Source organism: Syngnathoides biaculeatus, chromosome 22, assembly GCF_019802595.1.
Source record: "Syngnathoides biaculeatus isolate LvHL_M chromosome 22, ASM1980259v1, whole genome shotgun sequence".
Lineage (NCBI taxonomy): Eukaryota > Metazoa > Chordata > Actinopteri > Syngnathiformes > Syngnathidae > Syngnathoides > Syngnathoides biaculeatus.
Window position 1 is genome coordinate 17,565,862 of NC_084661.1, and position 18,708 is coordinate 17,584,569.

At 44.2% G+C, this 18,708-nt stretch overlaps 2 protein-coding genes across 7 annotated transcripts in view; one reads left to right on the forward strand and one right to left on the reverse strand.

The window, feature by feature from the left end:
- The window catches only part of vti1a (vesicle transport through interaction with t-SNAREs 1A), a 104,162-nt gene extending 91,290 nt beyond the window's left edge, over positions 1 to 12,872 (reverse strand). For 2 of the 4 annotated variants that reach the window (XM_061810676.1, XM_061810678.1), the window contains exons 1-3: positions 12,651 to 12,872; positions 9,809 to 9,867; positions 8,594 to 8,704 (exon numbers count right to left, since the gene is read on the reverse strand). In XM_061810676.1, coding sequence (XP_061666660.1) covers positions 8,594 to 8,704; positions 9,809 to 9,867; positions 12,651 to 12,744 — 264 coding nt within the window. In that variant the 5' untranslated portion in view covers positions 12,745 to 12,872. The remainder of the gene's footprint in view (positions 1 to 8,593; positions 8,705 to 9,808; positions 9,868 to 12,650) is intronic. The other 2 variants (XM_061810679.1, XM_061810677.1) reach the window with 2 other exon arrangements.
- A 166-nt stretch (positions 12,873 to 13,038) lies between these two features.
- On the forward strand, positions 13,039 to 18,311 carry zdhhc6 (zinc finger DHHC-type palmitoyltransferase 6). Of its 3 annotated transcripts, none has more exons than XM_061810675.1 (11): positions 13,039 to 13,191; positions 13,555 to 14,043; positions 14,130 to 14,221; positions 14,306 to 14,465; positions 14,670 to 14,828; positions 15,146 to 15,199; positions 16,002 to 16,169; positions 16,256 to 16,297; positions 16,663 to 16,808; positions 17,117 to 17,163; positions 17,664 to 18,311. In XM_061810675.1, the coding sequence occupies exons 2-11, from the start codon at positions 13,789 to 13,791 to the stop codon at positions 17,762 to 17,764; spliced, it is 1,224 nt and encodes a 407-aa protein (XP_061666659.1). In that variant the 5' UTR covers positions 13,039 to 13,191; positions 13,555 to 13,788; the 3' UTR covers positions 17,765 to 18,311. The 3 variants fall into 3 exon arrangements, with proteins under 3 accessions (XP_061666659.1, XP_061666655.1, XP_061666656.1); XM_061810671.1 differs by having other exon boundaries at positions 13,040 to 13,191; positions 16,660 to 16,808; positions 17,664 to 18,306; XM_061810672.1 differs by having other exon boundaries at positions 13,177 to 13,312; positions 16,660 to 16,808; positions 17,664 to 18,306.
- Positions 18,312 to 18,708: the final 397 nt, after the last annotated feature.

Below are 18,708 nucleotides of genomic sequence, written 5' to 3' on the forward strand. Positions count from 1 at the left end.
GACACAAAAGGTAGACAAGATGGTCTGGGCGCGTGTGCGCGCCTTTTATTATTATCACTAAATTATGTGATTTTTCTCTCAAATAGGCCTTTCCGGGAAATGTGCAACTTTTCTTGTTGCAAAAATTTGATTTTTATTACAATTTCCTTCCAAAACCTATACCGCTATTATTTCACTTGAAAACATTTTTTCTTCTAATTTAAAAGATTCTATTTTTATATGACTTTTTCTTTTAAAAAATGCTTTTAAATAGGACTTTGGAATTATTATTATTATATTATTATTAAAAACTATTTTTTTCCTCCAAAAGTACACAACTTTTTTTTTTTCTTTTCCATACACTTCCTACTTTTTAACTCAAAAATTTATTTCTGGGGGGGGGAATGTCTTTAAAAATGTCCTTATAATAAAGAAACAAATGTTTCTTAGAAATAGATATGTCTAGATAGCATGTAACTTTTTTCTCCAAATCTTTTTTGCTGAGACATTCATGAATGATTTTTCTCCAAAATATACAAAATTTGACTTCAAAAGTACACTCGGGACCGATAGTGGAATGGACTTTCCCCAAAGTACTGCATCGCGCTTTGGAAGGAGTATCACTTCTGACCTCTATCTGTGATTCCGTTTTTGTTTGATGTCTGTTCTCGGGCTCTTATCTAAAATTGAAAACTGTCGTGAAATAAAAAAAAAAAAAAAAAAAAAGAAATCAAGCAAAGCGAGACACAAAAGGCAGACGATTCAGCCTGCCCGTCTGCCCGTCTGCCCGTGCGTGCGGTGGACATCCACTCGGTGCCGACTATCTCGCCTTTTCTTGTTCTGTGACCATTGTCGCTCCCCAATTAGCATGAGAATGCGACGGGGACGAAGCCAGATCATTATCGCCGTATAGTGAGGTGTTACTTTGTTATTTCACGTGGTGGGAACGCATTCACATGCTGATGAGCGCCCCCCCCCCCCCCCCCCCAGGCCCTCCAAGATGCACCCTCCCGAACAACCCGAGCGCTTTTCCCGAGAGTCCCCCAAGTCCTGTCTTGGAATTCGCAACAATGGTATGAAAAAGAAGTTATAACAGCAACGGTAAATCATAAAGCACAGCCTTATCGTATTAGAACCTTCGCCGAAGGCCTGTTCCACACATAAGTACAATATTTTGTCCTGTGCTACCAAAAAGATGTGTTATGTTAATAAGTGCGACTGAAATTTTTAAACAAATAAAGCAGCTAATTCAGCTCGGGCGACGTATTTGTTATCAAGGCGGCAGCAGATTCCAACGCGGGCTTCGAAAACAGCAGGAAAAAAAAAAAGGGCAAAATCGCTCATTAGAAACACTTAAGATGAGAGGATGGGAGAGAGGAAAAAAAAAAAAAAATATATATATATATATATATAGCTTGTATATGAAGGCTTCTCATTATCTATTTCTGTTATTAAGAAACAAAGTGCCAGTCCTTAAAAAAGAGAGAGAGAAAGAGAGAGAGAATCCAATGATTCATAATATATGTCATTAATACTTCATGAATCCCCCATATTCAAGACAGTCGAGGCAAAAATAAAAAAAAAAAAAACAACATTGTCACCTATTCTAGTACCCGCTTGTCAGCACATCACTGGGGGGCGGGTGTCACATGTCACTTCTGGTTTACGGCGCTGAGCGGGACGGGCTGCAGACACCGGGGGTAGGATGGCGAAGAAGAAAAAGAAGAAGAAGAAGAAAGTGATGCGGTAGAAGGCTGGGAGGGGGGGTGGGGGAGGCTGAGGAAGGGGATGTTATCGTATCATCGCCCACCTCTTTGTTTCCCTCCCTTATTATCTGCGCCCCCCCCCCCAGCCCCAGCCCTCCTCCCATCCGCACTCACGGCAAGTCACTCAATCACACGAGCCCCGAGGACAGCGAGGGGACCTGGGACGGCCAAAGCCAGACAAGCGTCTGAAAGCTACACCGATCGCTGTCACCAAACTGGGTGACGCGCACGCAACGGAGTGGAGGTTGCGGAAAAAGAGATAAGCCAAAGAGGAAGCCACAGGAGAACGCTTCGCACGCTAACAAACAAATAAATAGACAAATAAAAATGTATTTAAAAAAAAAAAATTAAGAAATAAAGCTGTGGGCAACGTAGACAAGTGTGAGCACGAAGAGATCTCGTGTCTGGTGATCGTCGGTTGTCAAGTGACGGGGGAAGAAAAAAAAAAAAAAACAGCTCCAAAGAGAAAACCACACAACGTTAGCGATGAATTCTTAATCAATTAATCGTGCGCCGCGTTTATTATTATCAGCAAAAGTGATGACTTCAAAACTTGACTTTCTGTTTCAAAAACAATATTGTTTTAAAAAAAAAAAAAAAAAAATATTTGGGGGAGAAAAGTTTTTTTTTTTTTTTCCCCCATCAAAAATATACATCATGGGCGGCACGGTGGATCAGCTGGGAAAGCGTCGGCCTCGCAGTTCTGAGGTCTCGGGTTCCATCCCGGACCCGCCTGTACGGAGTTTGCGTGTTCCCCTCGTGCCTGCGTGGGTTTTCTCCGGGTGGGCACTCCGGTTCCCCCCCCCCCCACATCCCAAAAACAGGCAACATGAATTGGACACTCTAAATTGCCCATAGGTGTGATTGTGAGTGCGGCTGTTTGTCACTATGTGCCCTGCGATTGGTTAGCGACCAGTTCAGGGTGTGCCCCGCCCACCTCGTGCCCGTTGACAGCTGGGATAGGCTCCAGCACTTGCCGCGACCCTCCTGAGGATAAGCGGCAAAGAAAAAGGATGGATGGAATATACAACTTTTTTTCTTTTTGTTACTTGTACCAGTTCAACATTTTTGGGTCACTAGTAACACACTATTTAAAAAAAAACTAAGTTATTCTTGTTATTTGTGAACAATATTAACGTTTCCAAGGTCGAAAATGTGTTGAGGCAACGACGCGCCGCGCAGTTCTTTCCGTGACGCCGTCCTTCAACCATCCCCCTAAAATTAAAGGATTCAACACAAAATGGAGCTTATCCGCAAACTGGCGCGTTGGTAACGACGAGCGCCCGACGCGATAAATCCGTGAAAAAGGGAAAGGACGGAAGTGTTGGACAACAAGATCCATTTGTTTACATCTTAAATCTCGCCTGGCTTTTCACGGCGCGCAGCGAGCGCTCAAGACTTTGCTGTCACTGATGGGGCTGCTGGAAGCATGAAAAGAGTCAATCTGCTTTGGCTCCTCAGCCGAATTAGAACAAGCGAGGCGGGCGCGCGGGGGGGGGGGGGGGGTCCTTTTAAAGCGCCAAGTCGTGTCGGTCTGTCATGTCCGGCGCTGTTTGACGACAGGCGAGGTCAAAACGAGGAGAGGCCTTCATGGCGGATTACAACAATGTGACTGTGTAAATGCTGCACAGACGAATCGCAGCTTTCGGGGTGGGTTGACATTCAAAACTTCCCGTTTTTCGGTCGACCCTCCGCAACCTTGACTCGTCCCCGACCGCTAATTTAAAAAAAAAAAAAAAACGCCTGTGAATATCCATGCCTTAAATAAGCGGCGAGCACTGAGCGCCGAGCGCCGACATCTCAGCAGCGGAGCTTTGTGAGCGAGGACTAAATAACACGGCTCGCGTAAATAAATGGGAAAAAATAAATAAAGGAGAGAGGCCAGCTCAAAGTTGGATATCACTTATGTGGCACTTTAGGGAACAGGCAAAAACATATATTAAAAAAAAAAAAAAACCCAGTCGTTAGCCTCTTGCACGCTGCGCTCCCACAAAATGGCCGCCTCTTTTACGCAAAGATGGCATCGAGAGCTTATGCGCCTGCGCCGATTTAAACAGAACCCGACGAGGTGCGCTGTTGCCATTTCCTGAGATCGCTACAACCGGTCGTGTCATCCGCGTAATAGAAATTAACGCCTCCCTCAAATATCATCAGGATAAAAATACTTTCATACAGAAATCAGCCAAGTGTCTGTCACCGCGGCGATCTGACAAAAAGTGTCGTCAAAACAAAAAGGAAGGGCAAATTCCACTGATAAATAATAAAAACCTCCCTCAAATGAAGGCCTGGAGAAAAAAAGGTTTTATAAAGAACATAAAGTGAGATATTCCAGACTTTTTTTTTTTGACAATCATACATATATAGCATCGTGCACTCAGATTTCGAATTTTTCTCATTTCTCGTCACCCTCTTGTGAAAAGTAAAGACCTACTTTGAATACGCGCCTCTCCTTTCCCATCCAGGTTTCTAGAGAACACAAGTTGGATATTACAAGGGACTTTTTGAACTTTGAAAGTGCTCCGTGGCATCCTGCGCATGATGATCACATTCCCTCAAATAGCCAGAGGCAGACGTGTCACCAGCGTACGAGAACTAAATCCCTCCCTCGAATAGTCGCGTTCCATTTCCCGTCCAGGGAAAGATAACAAAACTCAGCCAAGTAGCGTAACTTCTTGCACCTTTGCATCGGTAAATTCATTTCATTTAAATAAGTAGGTTTCGGCCGGGTGTGTCGTCCCCTTGGGAAAAATGGACGCCTCCCTCCGATAAACTTCGGGGTCTGTGCGGTACCGCATAAGCCGTCGGTCCCTGACACTCAGTCGGCAGCGTGAAAGGGGGCTGCCTATTCATTAGCTCCTTTGCACAGCAATCCGAGGATGGGGGAGGGGGTGATTCGCATGTTGCCCGGCCTGTTTAAAAGCCAAAGTTATTTCTAGAAGGTCACAGATGAAACTGACAGCAGAAAAATGAAAAGAATACAAAAAAAAAGAGAAAAAGAGAGGCCGGGGAATCGGCGCCAACGTTCTATTCACCTCGTCCATCTATCTGGCAAATAAAGTGTTCCGCATTTCAAGGTTGGGCTTTGGAAAGGCATTAATTACCTCCCTGGGCGGACATTGGAAGGCATTCTATCTTCTTTTTTTTTTTTTTTTTTTTTTTTTATTATTATTTAAAAATGAAAAGCCGCAGTCACAGATCCCACTTGACCGTGACTGAAACGCTCGATGACAAAAGTGAGGAAAGGGATAGGTGAGCGGCATAATGACGCACAGAACGCGACGGAGGTCTCACGGAAGTGAAGTGCGTAAAGAAGTGGGAGTCCATCGCCGGCCATCTTATAATAAACGCACACACAATGCGGCTAAGACAACGTACGGCCGATAACGACGGCGGAATGAAAAGAAGCATCTGAATGAAACGCTATCACGCTCTCAAACGGGACTTTTGCGGCGAGCTGATCAATGAAGTCCCTCCACTCATTGTGAGAGGGAAAATTGTGCCCCGCTTCTCGGACCGAGGCTGCCTTGACCGTCGCCGGACCCCCCAATTCCCCACTTCAATAAGATTCCTCGCGCTTTCGTGTTTAATGACATCCGCCAAAGTCAAGGATCCACAAATATGTGGGGTTTTTTTGTTTGTTTGTTTCCTTTTTGGAGCCATTTGGGACATAAAGTTTACTGTGGGGGGGGGATTTCTTGTTCATTTTAATGGCTGGTACCACTTCAGGTATATGATCGGAACAATAAAAGGCTGAATTATTTTAACACAATTTGACATGCTGACTGAGCCTCATTGTACTTGTATCAAGCTAAATTATCAGCTCTGAAAATCTTGTGGGCTATTTTTGTTGTCCTCGTCATATATTTAGTCCAAATGTACGTTTAGGAGGCTAAATCATTTTTTTACCACAAGGCGGCAAACTTCACAACATCCGGCCACAATCAGTTCATGGCGGCGAAAGTACAGCTCTCGAGATGGCGCACGTGACGTCACCATTTTCACGGTGCCGTACTGCCGGCCAAACAGAGCTGCTCGACATTGAACCGCAGGAGAATATTTACAGTGCCCGAGACCTGTTGTGCTGAACAGAAGAAACCGAGATTCAAGTCGATCAATCTATGGAATACCAGTTGAAAAGACCAGAAAATATCGATGGATTTCAGCAATTCGACGTGATGAATGGTGCCCAACCAAAATACACAAATGCCTGTGTAGCGATCGCTTCATTTCAGGTTATTATTATTCTCAATCTCAAATTACCAAGAAGTATTTATGTCAAGTTGGCTCATTTGAGAACAATGCGTATTAAAAAAAAACAAAACTGTCGCGGAGGTTTACGGAGGTTAACGTGTGGCCGCAATCGCTTCCGCGTACGATCCGCGGAGAAGACTTGGTCCTTTTTTTTTTTTCCCCAATCATAGTCAATGAATGCAAGTTTGAGTAAAACCAGGTGTCATTTATTTAAATATTGGCATTTGGCTTGAATACTAGCTGGAAAGATCGACGGATTCCGGCGAAGGTTAACATGTCGCTTCCGCATTCACGAGCCGGCAAAACCGTCACTATGTGGGATTTATTCCTGATTGAGGACAGATCCCGCAACAAAGTATTCGTACGCCTCCAGACTTTTCTACGCGTTCCAACTTTTCCGTGTAAACTTCGACGACTTTTTCACCAGATCCACGTGTAGATCAAGTTGCCCAAGACAAGCGAAAGCCAATTAGCAGTCACATTTCTTTTCGGCGAAAATATCGACTTGGGCATTAAATACGGGTCCTCTGTGCCGAGTTTATCTAATTTTTCCACGTACCGTCATTGATTTTGAGCTTCTAAATGCCTCACGGAATTGGACAGGACTCTGGGCGCCGTCGCGCTATAAGACATATTTTTGTGCAGTCTCCAACCGACTTAGCATTGAACAAGCCTTTGTTTGACCGACAATATGGCGACGGAAACAAAGGTCACATGATTTTATGACGTAGGTAGCACGAGCTCTGTATGTTGTGCTTTGAGGTCACATTTTCAGTTTTTTTTGCGCAGGTATTTGTCCAAATATATTCTTTTCGAACTACGGTCAAAAGAAAGAAAGGACTCGGGTGATGTCTTTTAAATGAAAGTTTGAAATCATCGAAAAAAAGAAGCGAGGCCCGTGCGGAGTTGACTTGGAGACACAGTACGAGCGGAGGACTTGTACTGAGGCAGGAGTACCGCTAACACTGAGACATCAGGCAAGGTTATTGGACCTCTGTCCAAGAAAAGCTCGAAAAGCTGCTGAATACATAAATAAAGAAATGACTTTTGTGTGCGGTTGCTGAAGTGGATGAATGGCGTTTCCATTCATTTCAATGGGGAAAAGTTGATTTAAGATTACAAGAATGGTCACGGAACAAATTAACCCCGTAAGTCAAGGTGCCGCTGTAAAAGACGCTTTATGCTCAGACATATGAATGCACTTCATTTTGATCATCGGTTCAAAGTGCAGGACTAACTGAAGCAAAACGATCTCCCGCAAGGACGTTTACGTAACGTTATTTTCACAGAGGAGATGGGAGATCAAGCAAAGCAATAAGAGGATGTATTTTATGATCAGACATCAGAAAAAAAGGGACGGAGTCATTTGCTAAATGGAGCCCAAATTGTCCTTGTCGTGAACCGGCCAACGGGCCAAAGATTCTTGGGGCGCTGTCGCCATCTGCTGGAAGAGCAGAGGAAAGGCCACACGAGCAGCTATCGTAGATGAAGAATGACTTCAGTAATATCAGCATAAAAATTGCAGTAATCGCTTTGGAAGGTTTCACATACTTTTGTCGGTACGACTGCAATAGATTAAAATTAAATTGCACCGCTTTTCCTCATTACAGTGATAGGTTGAATACAGTAAAATTATTTATATTACAATTCAATTTCATCCACCCATCATTTTATTCTGTTTTGGATTTTCTAAATTATTTAATTTAATTTTATCCTTATTTAATGCATCACGTGTGAATTTACTTTTTGATATTTTTTTTCTTCCAGAATAAAAAAAAAAAAAAAAACAAACACTGTTGATATATGACACTGTAATTATCATTATTAATGTAGTTGTTTTATTCAGATGGTTTTGTAGTTTTATTTTCCCGGACTTGAAAAAAAAAAAAAAACAACAGTGATTATTTATGCATTCTCAGCCCCATTATCATTATTAGAAATGCAGACGAGTTTAGATGCCATTTAGATGTCAAAAGATATTCCCGTTCTTGACACGTGATCACGTTAAAAGCAAAAACAAAAAAAAACAAAAAAAAAAAGACGCAGCAGACACGCGCGGACCCCCGCCGTCCCCGCCGGGACACGCCGACAGGCCCCTTTGAAGACAACGGTCTCTGTTTACCCGATAAATTTGATGAGATTAAGACGACGTTCGGCCTCCTCTTTGCTTGATCAAAGCGGCGATTGAGAGGCGCCGCTTTTCTCTGGCTCCGCGAGCAAAGCGCATCCGTTCCGGGGGAGGCCGGCGGGGGTTCATGATTCCCTTTCCGTCAGTCATCCTCAAAGTGGGCTGACTCGGGCTCCCTCTAGTGCTACGGGAAACAATTCCTGCCTCTGTACAGTTCAGTTGTATTTAACTTTTTAGGATGTTTGTGTTTTTTTTGGGTGATTTTAGAATAAAAGTAATTCGTAAGTTGATGTTTTTTTTCCCGTTGGATTTTGTATAAAAATTATTTTAAGTAGGCTAGCCACATACTTTCAAGGTTCGTGAAAAATGTGCTTTGTGGGTTAACGAAATACCCGAACAAACTCGATTTTCTGCTGATTTCGAGTCACTTTGTGAGTGTTCCGTCGTAACGAGCGCCAAGAGTACTCACAAAGTCCTTCTCCAGCTTGTCCACCTCCTGCTTGTAGCTCTTCAGGCGGCTGTTGTACATGGCCCGACTCTGGACGGGGATCTCGCGCACCTCCAGGTCCATCTGCTCCAACTGACAAAAAACACCCCCAAATTTTTTTTTGCGCTTTAATAAAATCTCTGCTTTTCTGCACAAAAAAAAAAAAAAAAAAAATGCTCCACCGATCCCTGGAGATGGTGGAATTGCATCACTTGATTGATTGAGATCAGCACATCTTTTCGGGAGAAGATAAAAACGATTAGGTGGTAAATCTCGGCTTGTCGCGTCGATTTCCGAGGGAGACAAACGCCAAAAATTCGGAAGTTGAAACAAATTTATGCACCACACTCAAACAGAGGATGTGTCGTGGTGGTTAGTAAAAAGTGTGTGTCGTGATTGTGACAAAACGGCACGTAAAAGGCTCGCTGGACCCACATGTGTGTTTCTTAATTAGATTTTGTCGCAGTGCACAACAATATGCGTGTCTGGAACTATCAGTCAAAATGGCTGCCAATCTGGTAAACTCCACTTTGAACGCCGTTTCAAAACGTCCGGAAGTGAACAATTTCAGAGCCAATCTTCAACTTTAGGATATTCCCGATTGATTCCCGGCGATTCTCGTTAATTCCCACGGAAAGTTTCCAACTGGTAACGTTCCCCGAACTAGAAGTGGTACTGTACATCTTTGTACTTGTCGGGATGATTCTATTTACACGCGGCACAGCGTAAACACGACAACTCCGAAAATAGTCAACTTCGCAAAACGACAAAAACCGGCGTGCTGTTAATTAAGCCCGCGCCCGCGTAGACGACAAAGCGGCGTCACTCATGTTACGGCGATGAAAGCCGTGACAAGAGGAGAACGTACACAAAAATCCATCCAGATGAGGCGCAAGCGCATTTGATGCCTGGCTACGGCGGCTGTTTTGACTAATCACCGCGACATAACGAGACAATTTGTCTCCTGTCGAGCTTCTTTGCACGAGGACTCCCGCTCGCTCGGAGAAAACGGCTTGAAATGTGTCACGTTCAAAAAAAGAAAACAACAACGACGACGACGACGAGGAGAACATTAACGGGCGAGTAATCACGCGGCTCCAAAAGTGGGAGCCTCCTCCACGCTTGACGCGGCGCGGCTGACACTCCTTTTCCCAATTCGTTATTTAGGAAATGGAAATGAGCCATAAAAAGACGTACCAACTCTCTGACTTCTTCGAGCTGTTTGTCGACATTTAGAACCAGCTGCGTCTTCTCCTCTGAAAGAAGAAGAAGAGAAGACATATTGATCAGGCGTCGGCCGGCGGGAACGGCGCTACACGACAACGGCCCCCGCAAAAGGTGCCGATGGGGGGGGGGGGGGGGGGGACGCAACACGAGGACACATTTGAAGCTATATTTACACACTGCCGCTGCGGATGTGCGTGAGAGGCCTTTGTCGGCTGGCAAGACGCATCAAAAGGGGAAAGCGAGGCGGCAGCTCGGCTGGCGAGTCACCAAAGCAGAGCGCCGCACCTCCGCTCGACAGTAAATACTGGAGTTCATCTTCAGCATCGCCGCACGCGCATTCATGTGGCCAGCGATACATACTCTTAAGAAGCGCGACATAATTGCGGCGCTTTAGTCGCTTCCAGGTTTACGTTTGCCGTTGTGACAAATCACATGGAACCGAAAGGCCTGCCCGTCCATCCCAGAATCGTTTTGTCATCATGTGCAGTGTGACAGATTGTGAGACTTACATGCGGTAGAAAATTCATGACGGATTCGGTTCGATCTATTTTCTGATTCAATTTCCACATCAAATTCAGATTTGAATGTGTTACCCGCACAAGGTGCAAAATATACCAATTTGATTTCCTTTTTGATTGAGGATTCGACTCCGTGCTGATTTGATTCAATTCCCGACTTAAATTATGTTTTGAGTTTTGATTTGACTTCTGATTTGATTTCCAATTTACTGTGATTCAGTTTAAGAACGTTAGAGGCAATTTCAGTTGCAATATCACCGTTCCATAGAAATACAAAAAAAAGTATTCAGTCGACACATGTTAAACAGGCGGAACGGTGGATCAGCTGGTAAATCCTCGGCCTCACAGTTCTGAGGACCCGGGTTCGATCCCAGCCCCTGCCTGCGTGGCTTTTCCCCGGGTGGCCACTCCGGTTTTCCTCCCACATCCCAAAAACATGCAACATTAATTGGACACTCCAAATTGGTCTGATTGTAAGTGCGGCTGTTTGTCTCGATGTGCCCTGCGATTGGCTGGCAACCGGTTCAGGGTGTAGCCCGCCTCCTGCCCGTTGACGGCTGGGATAGGCTGCGGCACTCCCCGCGACCCTTGTGAGGATAAGCGGCGAAGAAAATGGACGGATGAATTTCCAATTCAATTTCTGGTTTGAATGCGTTACCCCGCACATGGTGTAAAATATGCCAATTCGATTTCCTTTTCGATTTAGTATTCGACTCCATTCAGATTTGTGATTGAATTCCCGACTCAAATGACGTTTCGAGTTTTGATTTGACTTCCAATTCACTGTGATTCACTTTAACAAAGCTTTTATCCCATGGAAGCAATTTTAGTTGAAATATCACAGTTCAATAGAAAGCTGCATTCACGTCGATTCAAGCAGAAAAATATTAAGATACCCATCATATTAGGCCAAGAAATTCCAATTCCAATCAGCTAACTTGTTTATTATATTTAGTGGCAGAAACAAAATAAGCAGACAGGCACAAGCTGTCACTGGGAGTCCATATTGTCCATTTGGAGTATATTTATAAAAAACAAAATACAAATGTGTCAGACTTTGGTAGTTACTCATTGAAGTAATTATTCAGGTTACGATATATTTTTATCAACAGACATCTTTTCTTGGTTATGATTATTTATACAACATTCTCACTTTGCTTTCACAGAGAAAGAATGTATTTATTTTATTTTATTCATTTGGGGATTTATTTGTTCTTAGTATTAGAGTGGACAATCTTGTCAGAGACCGGAACTCACTGAGCGTCAAGACCGAGACCGACACAAGACGCGTCCGTTAGTCACAGCGCTGGGATGGCCGCGGTCATCACGGATGGGGGGGGGTCTCGAACACGTGAATTGAAGGTATTTGTTCTTTTACCATGTGCTTCGCCTTATGATCACATGCATGAAATTTAAGAATAGCAGATCAGACCTCGAGTCTGGCCAGACACACACCAAGATAAGATCAAGACCGAGCGAGACAAGACCAAGATCTTCTTCAGACTGGTCTAGAGTGTTACAACACTTTATAAAAGCAGTAAATACTTCTCTTTTATTATCTGTTGTGACCATATTTGGCAATATACTGTACAGTTATAGATCTTTATTATAAATGTGTAGAAAATTGTGTTTTTTTGTTTTTGGTTTTTTTTTGAGAGAGGGCAGGGCGGGGGGATCCGGGAATATTTGCATTTATTTTAATTGGAAAATTTGTTGTCAGATAAAACCATGGTCGCAGAATGCATTAAACCTGTATCCCAAGGCACAAATGTAATTTTTTATTGCTGTTTTTCAAATTTTATTTACACCTTTTTCTCTGACATGACATTCTCACGTGGCTTTTGGTGTTAAGTATCATTTTTATAATTAAGTTTGCGGTTTAATCGACGGGAATTTGAGATTGATATTGCTGAGTGGGCTGAACATAACTTAATTTAATACTGGTATTGGGGAGTGAACTGAATATAAAGCATTTACAACACGTATTGACTATGATTTAAAGTGAGCGCAAGTGTGTTACTTTTGATTTTCGAGAGCCATAAAAATGAATTGAAAGCGTCTCAACGGAATGATTTTAGGTCAGACACTAGTCAGAGGAAATGTGTGACTATAGCACCAAAAACTGAGTCTAATGAAGACACAAAGTGGCTAAGAATTAATCATAAGTCATGGCTACATGACATTCATATTCCATCACGATTTTTTATGAAATGATCATAAACACAACGACGAGGCTCCCCCTTGCCACCATTGGCGAGGCTTGTCAAACGACGTTGCTCATACTACTCTCTTACCTCCACCCAGTTTGGGAATTCTGCCGATCTTGTTGGTGATCTCCGCCGTAACGGTTCCAAAGTCCTGCTCGTAGGCTTCGAAGTCTGAAGACATTTTGCCGTTTGCGTTTAAATGGAACTTTTCTCGGGAATTGCACGTTCAGAATAATAAAAACAGCGGATCTCGGGTCTTCTTTCCTTGTGTTACAGTCAAATATATCCGGCATAGAACTGTCTTGGGTTTCTTCCTTTTTTGTCACACAAAAAAAAAGACAGCATATATATACTACCAAGTATTATTAATCATTGTTTCATTTAATCAAAATAATCTGGGTTTTATATCAAACTATAACAATTAAATAAAACGTATACTATGGTAACGTAAAAAAATGTTCGGAAGATACTACGACATGAGATTAGTTCCTTACCCAAACTGGCGAACCGAGGAGGTGGAAAAAAAAACAAGGAAGTGGCCGGGTTGGGCATTTAAAGTGACCGTTTTTTTTTTTTTTTACCTGTTATACAAACCCCAATATTAACGCAAACAGCGCTTTCCAACCCCGTGAGTTAGACATTCCAGTGCTGTTCGTGTTGACTCGGTTGTTGATTCAGTTTTAAACGCCTGTCTTGAGCTGCATGCTAACAAGCTAACACGACCAGCTACTGTCGGACACTGCCGTCAGGTGTAAAATGTGCAAATAAATGTTTTTCATTCCATGTAGTATGTTCGCTTGTTTTTGTTTTTTTTTTTTTTTTTTTTGGCGTGTTCGTTTGAATTGAAACCGATTCACTTTGCTAACTAGATGTGCTTTCAACCCGTCGGATCCGCCGAGTGTCACATGAGATGCAGACCAGCCATTGGATGCAACAGCTGGATGTTTGGTTCTACTAAATGCCACTCTTACTATTTCTTTCCTTTTTCTAGATGGGGAATTGGAGTGCATTCCAAGCATAGCAAACTCCCGAGAGCACCATTAGAGGATGCTCCTTTCTCCCAAGACGAATAAGAATGGCACACACGACGTCCGGCTGAGTCCAAACCACGCTTGTTGTCGGCTCCCTGGAAGCAGAAGCGTCAAAATATGTGCGCGGACTCCGCAAGATAACACGGAGTAACCCGTCGGGCCCTTACGTTTCAAATAGCTCCAATTAGGTCGTCATGAACTTGGTGACGTGGGAGAACCTCCACGAGGTGCGCCGGTTGTGCCACTGGGGGCCGGTCATCGCCCTGTCCGTCGTCGTCGTGTGCTCCACGATGGCCGTGCTGGACTCCATCGTCTGGTACTGGCCCCTGGACACGGCCGGCGGCAGCATCAACTTCATAATGCTCCTTAACTGGACCGTCCTCATCCTTTACAACTACTTCAACGCCATGTTCGTCGGGCCCGGGTACATCCCCCTCAGATGGAAACCCGTACGTAAGCCCTCTCGATGAAATTTCCCACGTTCCACCCAGCGTTCGTGTGTGTGTACCCCTAACTCCAAACGCCACTCAAACAGGAGAACCAAGAGGAGACCCAGTACTTGCAGTTCTGCAGAGTTTGCCAAGGGTTCAAGGCACCGAGGTCCCACCATTGCCGCAAGTGTAACAGGTCCATGTCCCACACCGCAAAGAACTCATCCGTTTATTTGAGCGTGATGTAAAAGGCTTGATGCCATCTCCTTCCCCCTGGCAGGTGTGTGATGAAGATGGACCACCACTGCCCGTGGATCAACAACTGCTGCGGCCACCAGAACCACGCCTACTTCACCAGCTTCCTGCTGCTGGCCCCGCTGGGCTGCTCGCACGCCGCCATTATCTTCGTCATGACCATGTACACGCAGCTCTACGAGAAGGTGAGCGCTCACACGGTTTTTACTCGAGAATTTGGCGGGGGTCCGTTTTTTTCACTGTGATTATGACGTGCATCAATTATTCTCGGATCGGTCGGCCTGGTCTCAATCCTCCCGCCGACAGTCGGAGTCCACTGAAGAACCCTTGCGTGCGGCTTTTATCTGGAAATATGGTGAGAAGGTGGATGACGGTCCGTTCTCGCCCAGGTGTCATTCGGCTGGAGCACGGTGAAGATCGACATGAGCGCCGTGCGCCAGAGCCGGCCCCTCGTGCCCTTCAGCGTCGCCGCCTTCGCCGCCACCCTCTTCGCCTTGGGCCTGGCGCTCGGCACCACCATCGCCGTGGGCATGCTCTTCGTCATACAGGTACATTTTTGCCCGCGACGTCCGTTTTGAGTTTGCCGACGCGCACGGCAAGAGCACCGCTGAAGTCGGCCTTTTCTTATTCCGGTAATTCACATCCGTGTGCGGTGGGAAATTATTGAATTTGGGGAATTATTCATTTGGTACAAATAATGACTCTTAGTCCATTCATCTATCAACAGAATAATTAAACGCTCTTCCACTAGATGTCAGAAGGTACCGCTAAACTGTTTTGGTTACATTTTCGTTTTGGTGCTGTTCCGTAATTCCCCCCCAATGTCAATGTTACCTTGGCTAAATAATATTTGTCTCTTTTTCAGCTAAAAGTCATCATTCGTAACAAAACCTCAATAGAGTCTTGGATCGAGGAAAAGGTCTGGATATTTTTCATCTTATTTTTATCTGTACTCATTTGTTCTTTTTTCCCCTCACCGTAATTAGCCTCAAAGTTTCCCAAGGCGAGGCCTGGAAAGTATTAACAGCGACAGCGCTTCACGTTTTCCACGTAATGTGACAGCCTTTGACCAAGAAGGAATAATTCTTTTGTTTTGCGTTTTCTTATCTCCAATTTGTACATGCAACATTTCTATAATGACATCATGAAAGCGTGCGAAGTGAGCAGTGGGCAAAACTGCGCATTTAGCATTTTTCCAATAATCTGCCAACAAAGTAAGAGCAAAATCTGTGAATATTCATGCACATGTGATGTGGATACATTTTCAAAACCCACATTTTTTGGGGGGGGGGATTTGAATTTTTCACAATGAGCAATAGCTATAAAACACCACTAGATGGCAGTGTTACCCTGCAAACGCCTTCCTGCTCCTCCTGAGTTTTTTTAAACTCCAGTTTTATTAATTCTCTCACGTAGTTTTTGCACAGATAATACGAGACAACTGCGGAAAAGTAATTTTATGACACTTGTACGACAGGTAGCAATGTTATTAGATGACTTAAAACATTGCTTGTAACTTTCATAAATATTCTGTGACGCTGATACTGTGATGAAATAATTCACTCCACGCGATTAGCAATAGTAAAAAATGAAATTCGAAAAACGCATCACAGAACAGATTGTGTTTGACTTTTTAGAACTTCCACTCTGTCATTTTGATGACGTTGCCAATGAGTTTCGTTTACTTTGGAACGAGTAAAAAGAGTCCCATTTCCACGCAGGCCAAAGAGCGAATACAGCACTACCAAACCGGGGAGGAGTTCATCTTCCCGTACGACCTCGGCAGCCGCCGCCTCAACTTCAAGGAGGTCTTCACGTGGTCGGGGGCGCCCAAAGGAGACGGCCTCCGCTGGCCCGTCCACCCCAAGTGTCACCAGCACACCTTAACGGTCGACCCGCGTTCCTTTTTCGTTCAAGCGTGCCGATGTGGCGAGTGAGTGAATCCGTTTCAACTGTGCTTGTCCCGTTGCCACAGATCGAGCAGCTGAAGCAGAAGGCCGACAAACGAGCGAGGAGCGTAAGTACCGGGCCGGGCCGGGCTTTGATTTGTACTTGGGACACGTACAAGTGTCAAGTGCCAAGCAGCGTTTATCAGTAATTAACGTTAATTTTAAGGACCACGGAGAGCGCCACCATGGAAAATGTGCTCCAGGAAACATTCTGAGCCATACGTGTGAAGAATTTGCATACGTGGGGGAAAAAAAATAGTAAAATAGTTTTTAAATGTAATTAATTTGACGAGGTGGGTGGAAGGAAATGTCGCGTGTCTTTTTCAACTGATCTGTCGACGCAACGGTGTCGAGTGTCTGCTCGAGCACAGGACGCCGTTTTAGTCACAAACGTGATGGAATAACCAAAATCGTGACGCGGCTCCACCAGCAGGTGCAGTACCAGGCGGTGGAGGACTACAGCGGCGCTTGCTGCCCCGTGACCAAGGGGATCCAGACCTTTTTCCGGACCCCGTGCACAGAGGAGCCCAGGATACCGTTACAGCGGGGGGACACCATCCTGGCCACCCGTGGAACCAAGTAAGACACTCTCAGCTTTTGCTTTGTCAAAGGAAATGTGGGGCCCGAGTGAATACATTTCGTCAAGAAAGAAATGTTTTCCTAGTTTTTCCACTTTTTATCAAATGTGTTACATTCCAGCCTATGCGCACTGTACAAACATGAAAGTTATTCTTTTGTTTTGTTTTGCTGTTTAACCTAAAAATGTGCTGTGCTTTGTTTTTGTTTGTACTTTGTCTCTTGTACGATATTATTAATGTGAGTGTCTACGTGTGAATTTTGTTGCGGGGATAACCAAATTTCCCTCACATCTTATCTTATTCTCTCAGATGGTGGATGTACGGAGACAAAGTTTTAAACGAGGAGCAAACGAGAGGTGAAACCAACAACAGAAAAATTAGTCAAATGACAGCAGCTAGTAAAGTGAACCCTCGCAAATTCACAATGCAGGATTCAAGAATTTGCGGCTAATAAAGTATCATGAGTTAGAAGAGTATTCTAGCTAAAAACATACCGGTAAAAGTCACTTCCTCGGCACATATATTCCACTCTTACCTTTTCCGCTCGAGTGCCCCCCCCCCCGCCCCTTGAAAAAAAATGCACAAATTAGCCGCATCACCGCATAAGCCGCAGGGTTGAAAGCGTGTGGAAAAAAAAGTCGCGGCTTATAGGCCGGAAATTACGATAATTCTGTTGCTGAGCCTCATGTGAAGGCATTTTGTTTATGTTGAATTATTTCCTGAATAGTTGTTGATGTAACGAGAGTGTGTTCATGCTGATGTTTGTTTGCATTATTTGGGGATTTTCGGGGGTTCACTCTATTTTTTTTTTTTTTTTTTTTTTTTGCAAATGCCTAAACTTATCTTTCCTTTTTAGCCGGGGATCGCATCCGCGGGTGGTTTCCGCGGCGATGCGTGGAGAAGTGCCATTACGACACGGCGACCGTCGACAGCGCCGGCGATAAGAAAGCCAACTGAAGGGCGAAAACGTATAGCGATGTCACTCGGCGTGCATAAATGTTGTGGTCAGCACACGTTTTGATACCGACTTGAATTTGTCCTCATGAAAAGGCCTGCAAGTCTTACTCAGCATCAGTCACGTGAACGACAGAAGAGTCTTAATTTCACCGAGGCTGTAACGCGAGCGCATAAGACGTCCGACTTGAATTCCGTGGTTTTGTACGCGTGCCAATGTCGTGCATTTTTTGCTAATTATGCAATGCCTCTGCTGCCCCAGCCGGCCGAGCCCGGGGCCTCGTCATGCAACTCTTTCTACTACTGTAGCCCAATGAATAGCGCTTGACTCTGTTTTTATTATGTTTTGTAAAAACAAGCTGTTTGCCTCAAATTAAAAAAAAAAAAAGATTCCAAAACATTTCCTTTTTTTTGTAATAATTACAAACAAGCCAAAAGTCATCATCCTCATGCATTTGCCATAAAAGAGTCTGTCCAGGGGCAAAGGTCAAGACACTGGTCAGAAAAGATCGGAGCTTCACTATTGATTATGTCATCAGCTTGTGACGCGTCATCACTGGCAGAACTTGATAACATCGTACACATTTGTCAACGTTTTCAAAATATTCAGTGGTGATTCCCCTTCCAAGCCAATAAATCGAGGCTGTCAAACTCATTTTTGTCACGTGCCACATTGGAGTTACAGTTTCCCTCAGGGGGTCGTTATGGCGAAACCACAGAAATCCTGAATCGTGTCGTCATATTTTCACATGAAATTTATGAACTAGTTTTGGAATCAGAAATCAAGTGTTAACGGGTTTTTCAACCATTGTTCGTGTTTGGTGACACAAAAAATCTTGATATTATCTTAACATTATCATTTATGATATATGACGATTCAAAATGTCGGGACATATTTTCACAAGAATCGTGGATTTTGACACATGATTTTGCCTTTGCGGGCCGGG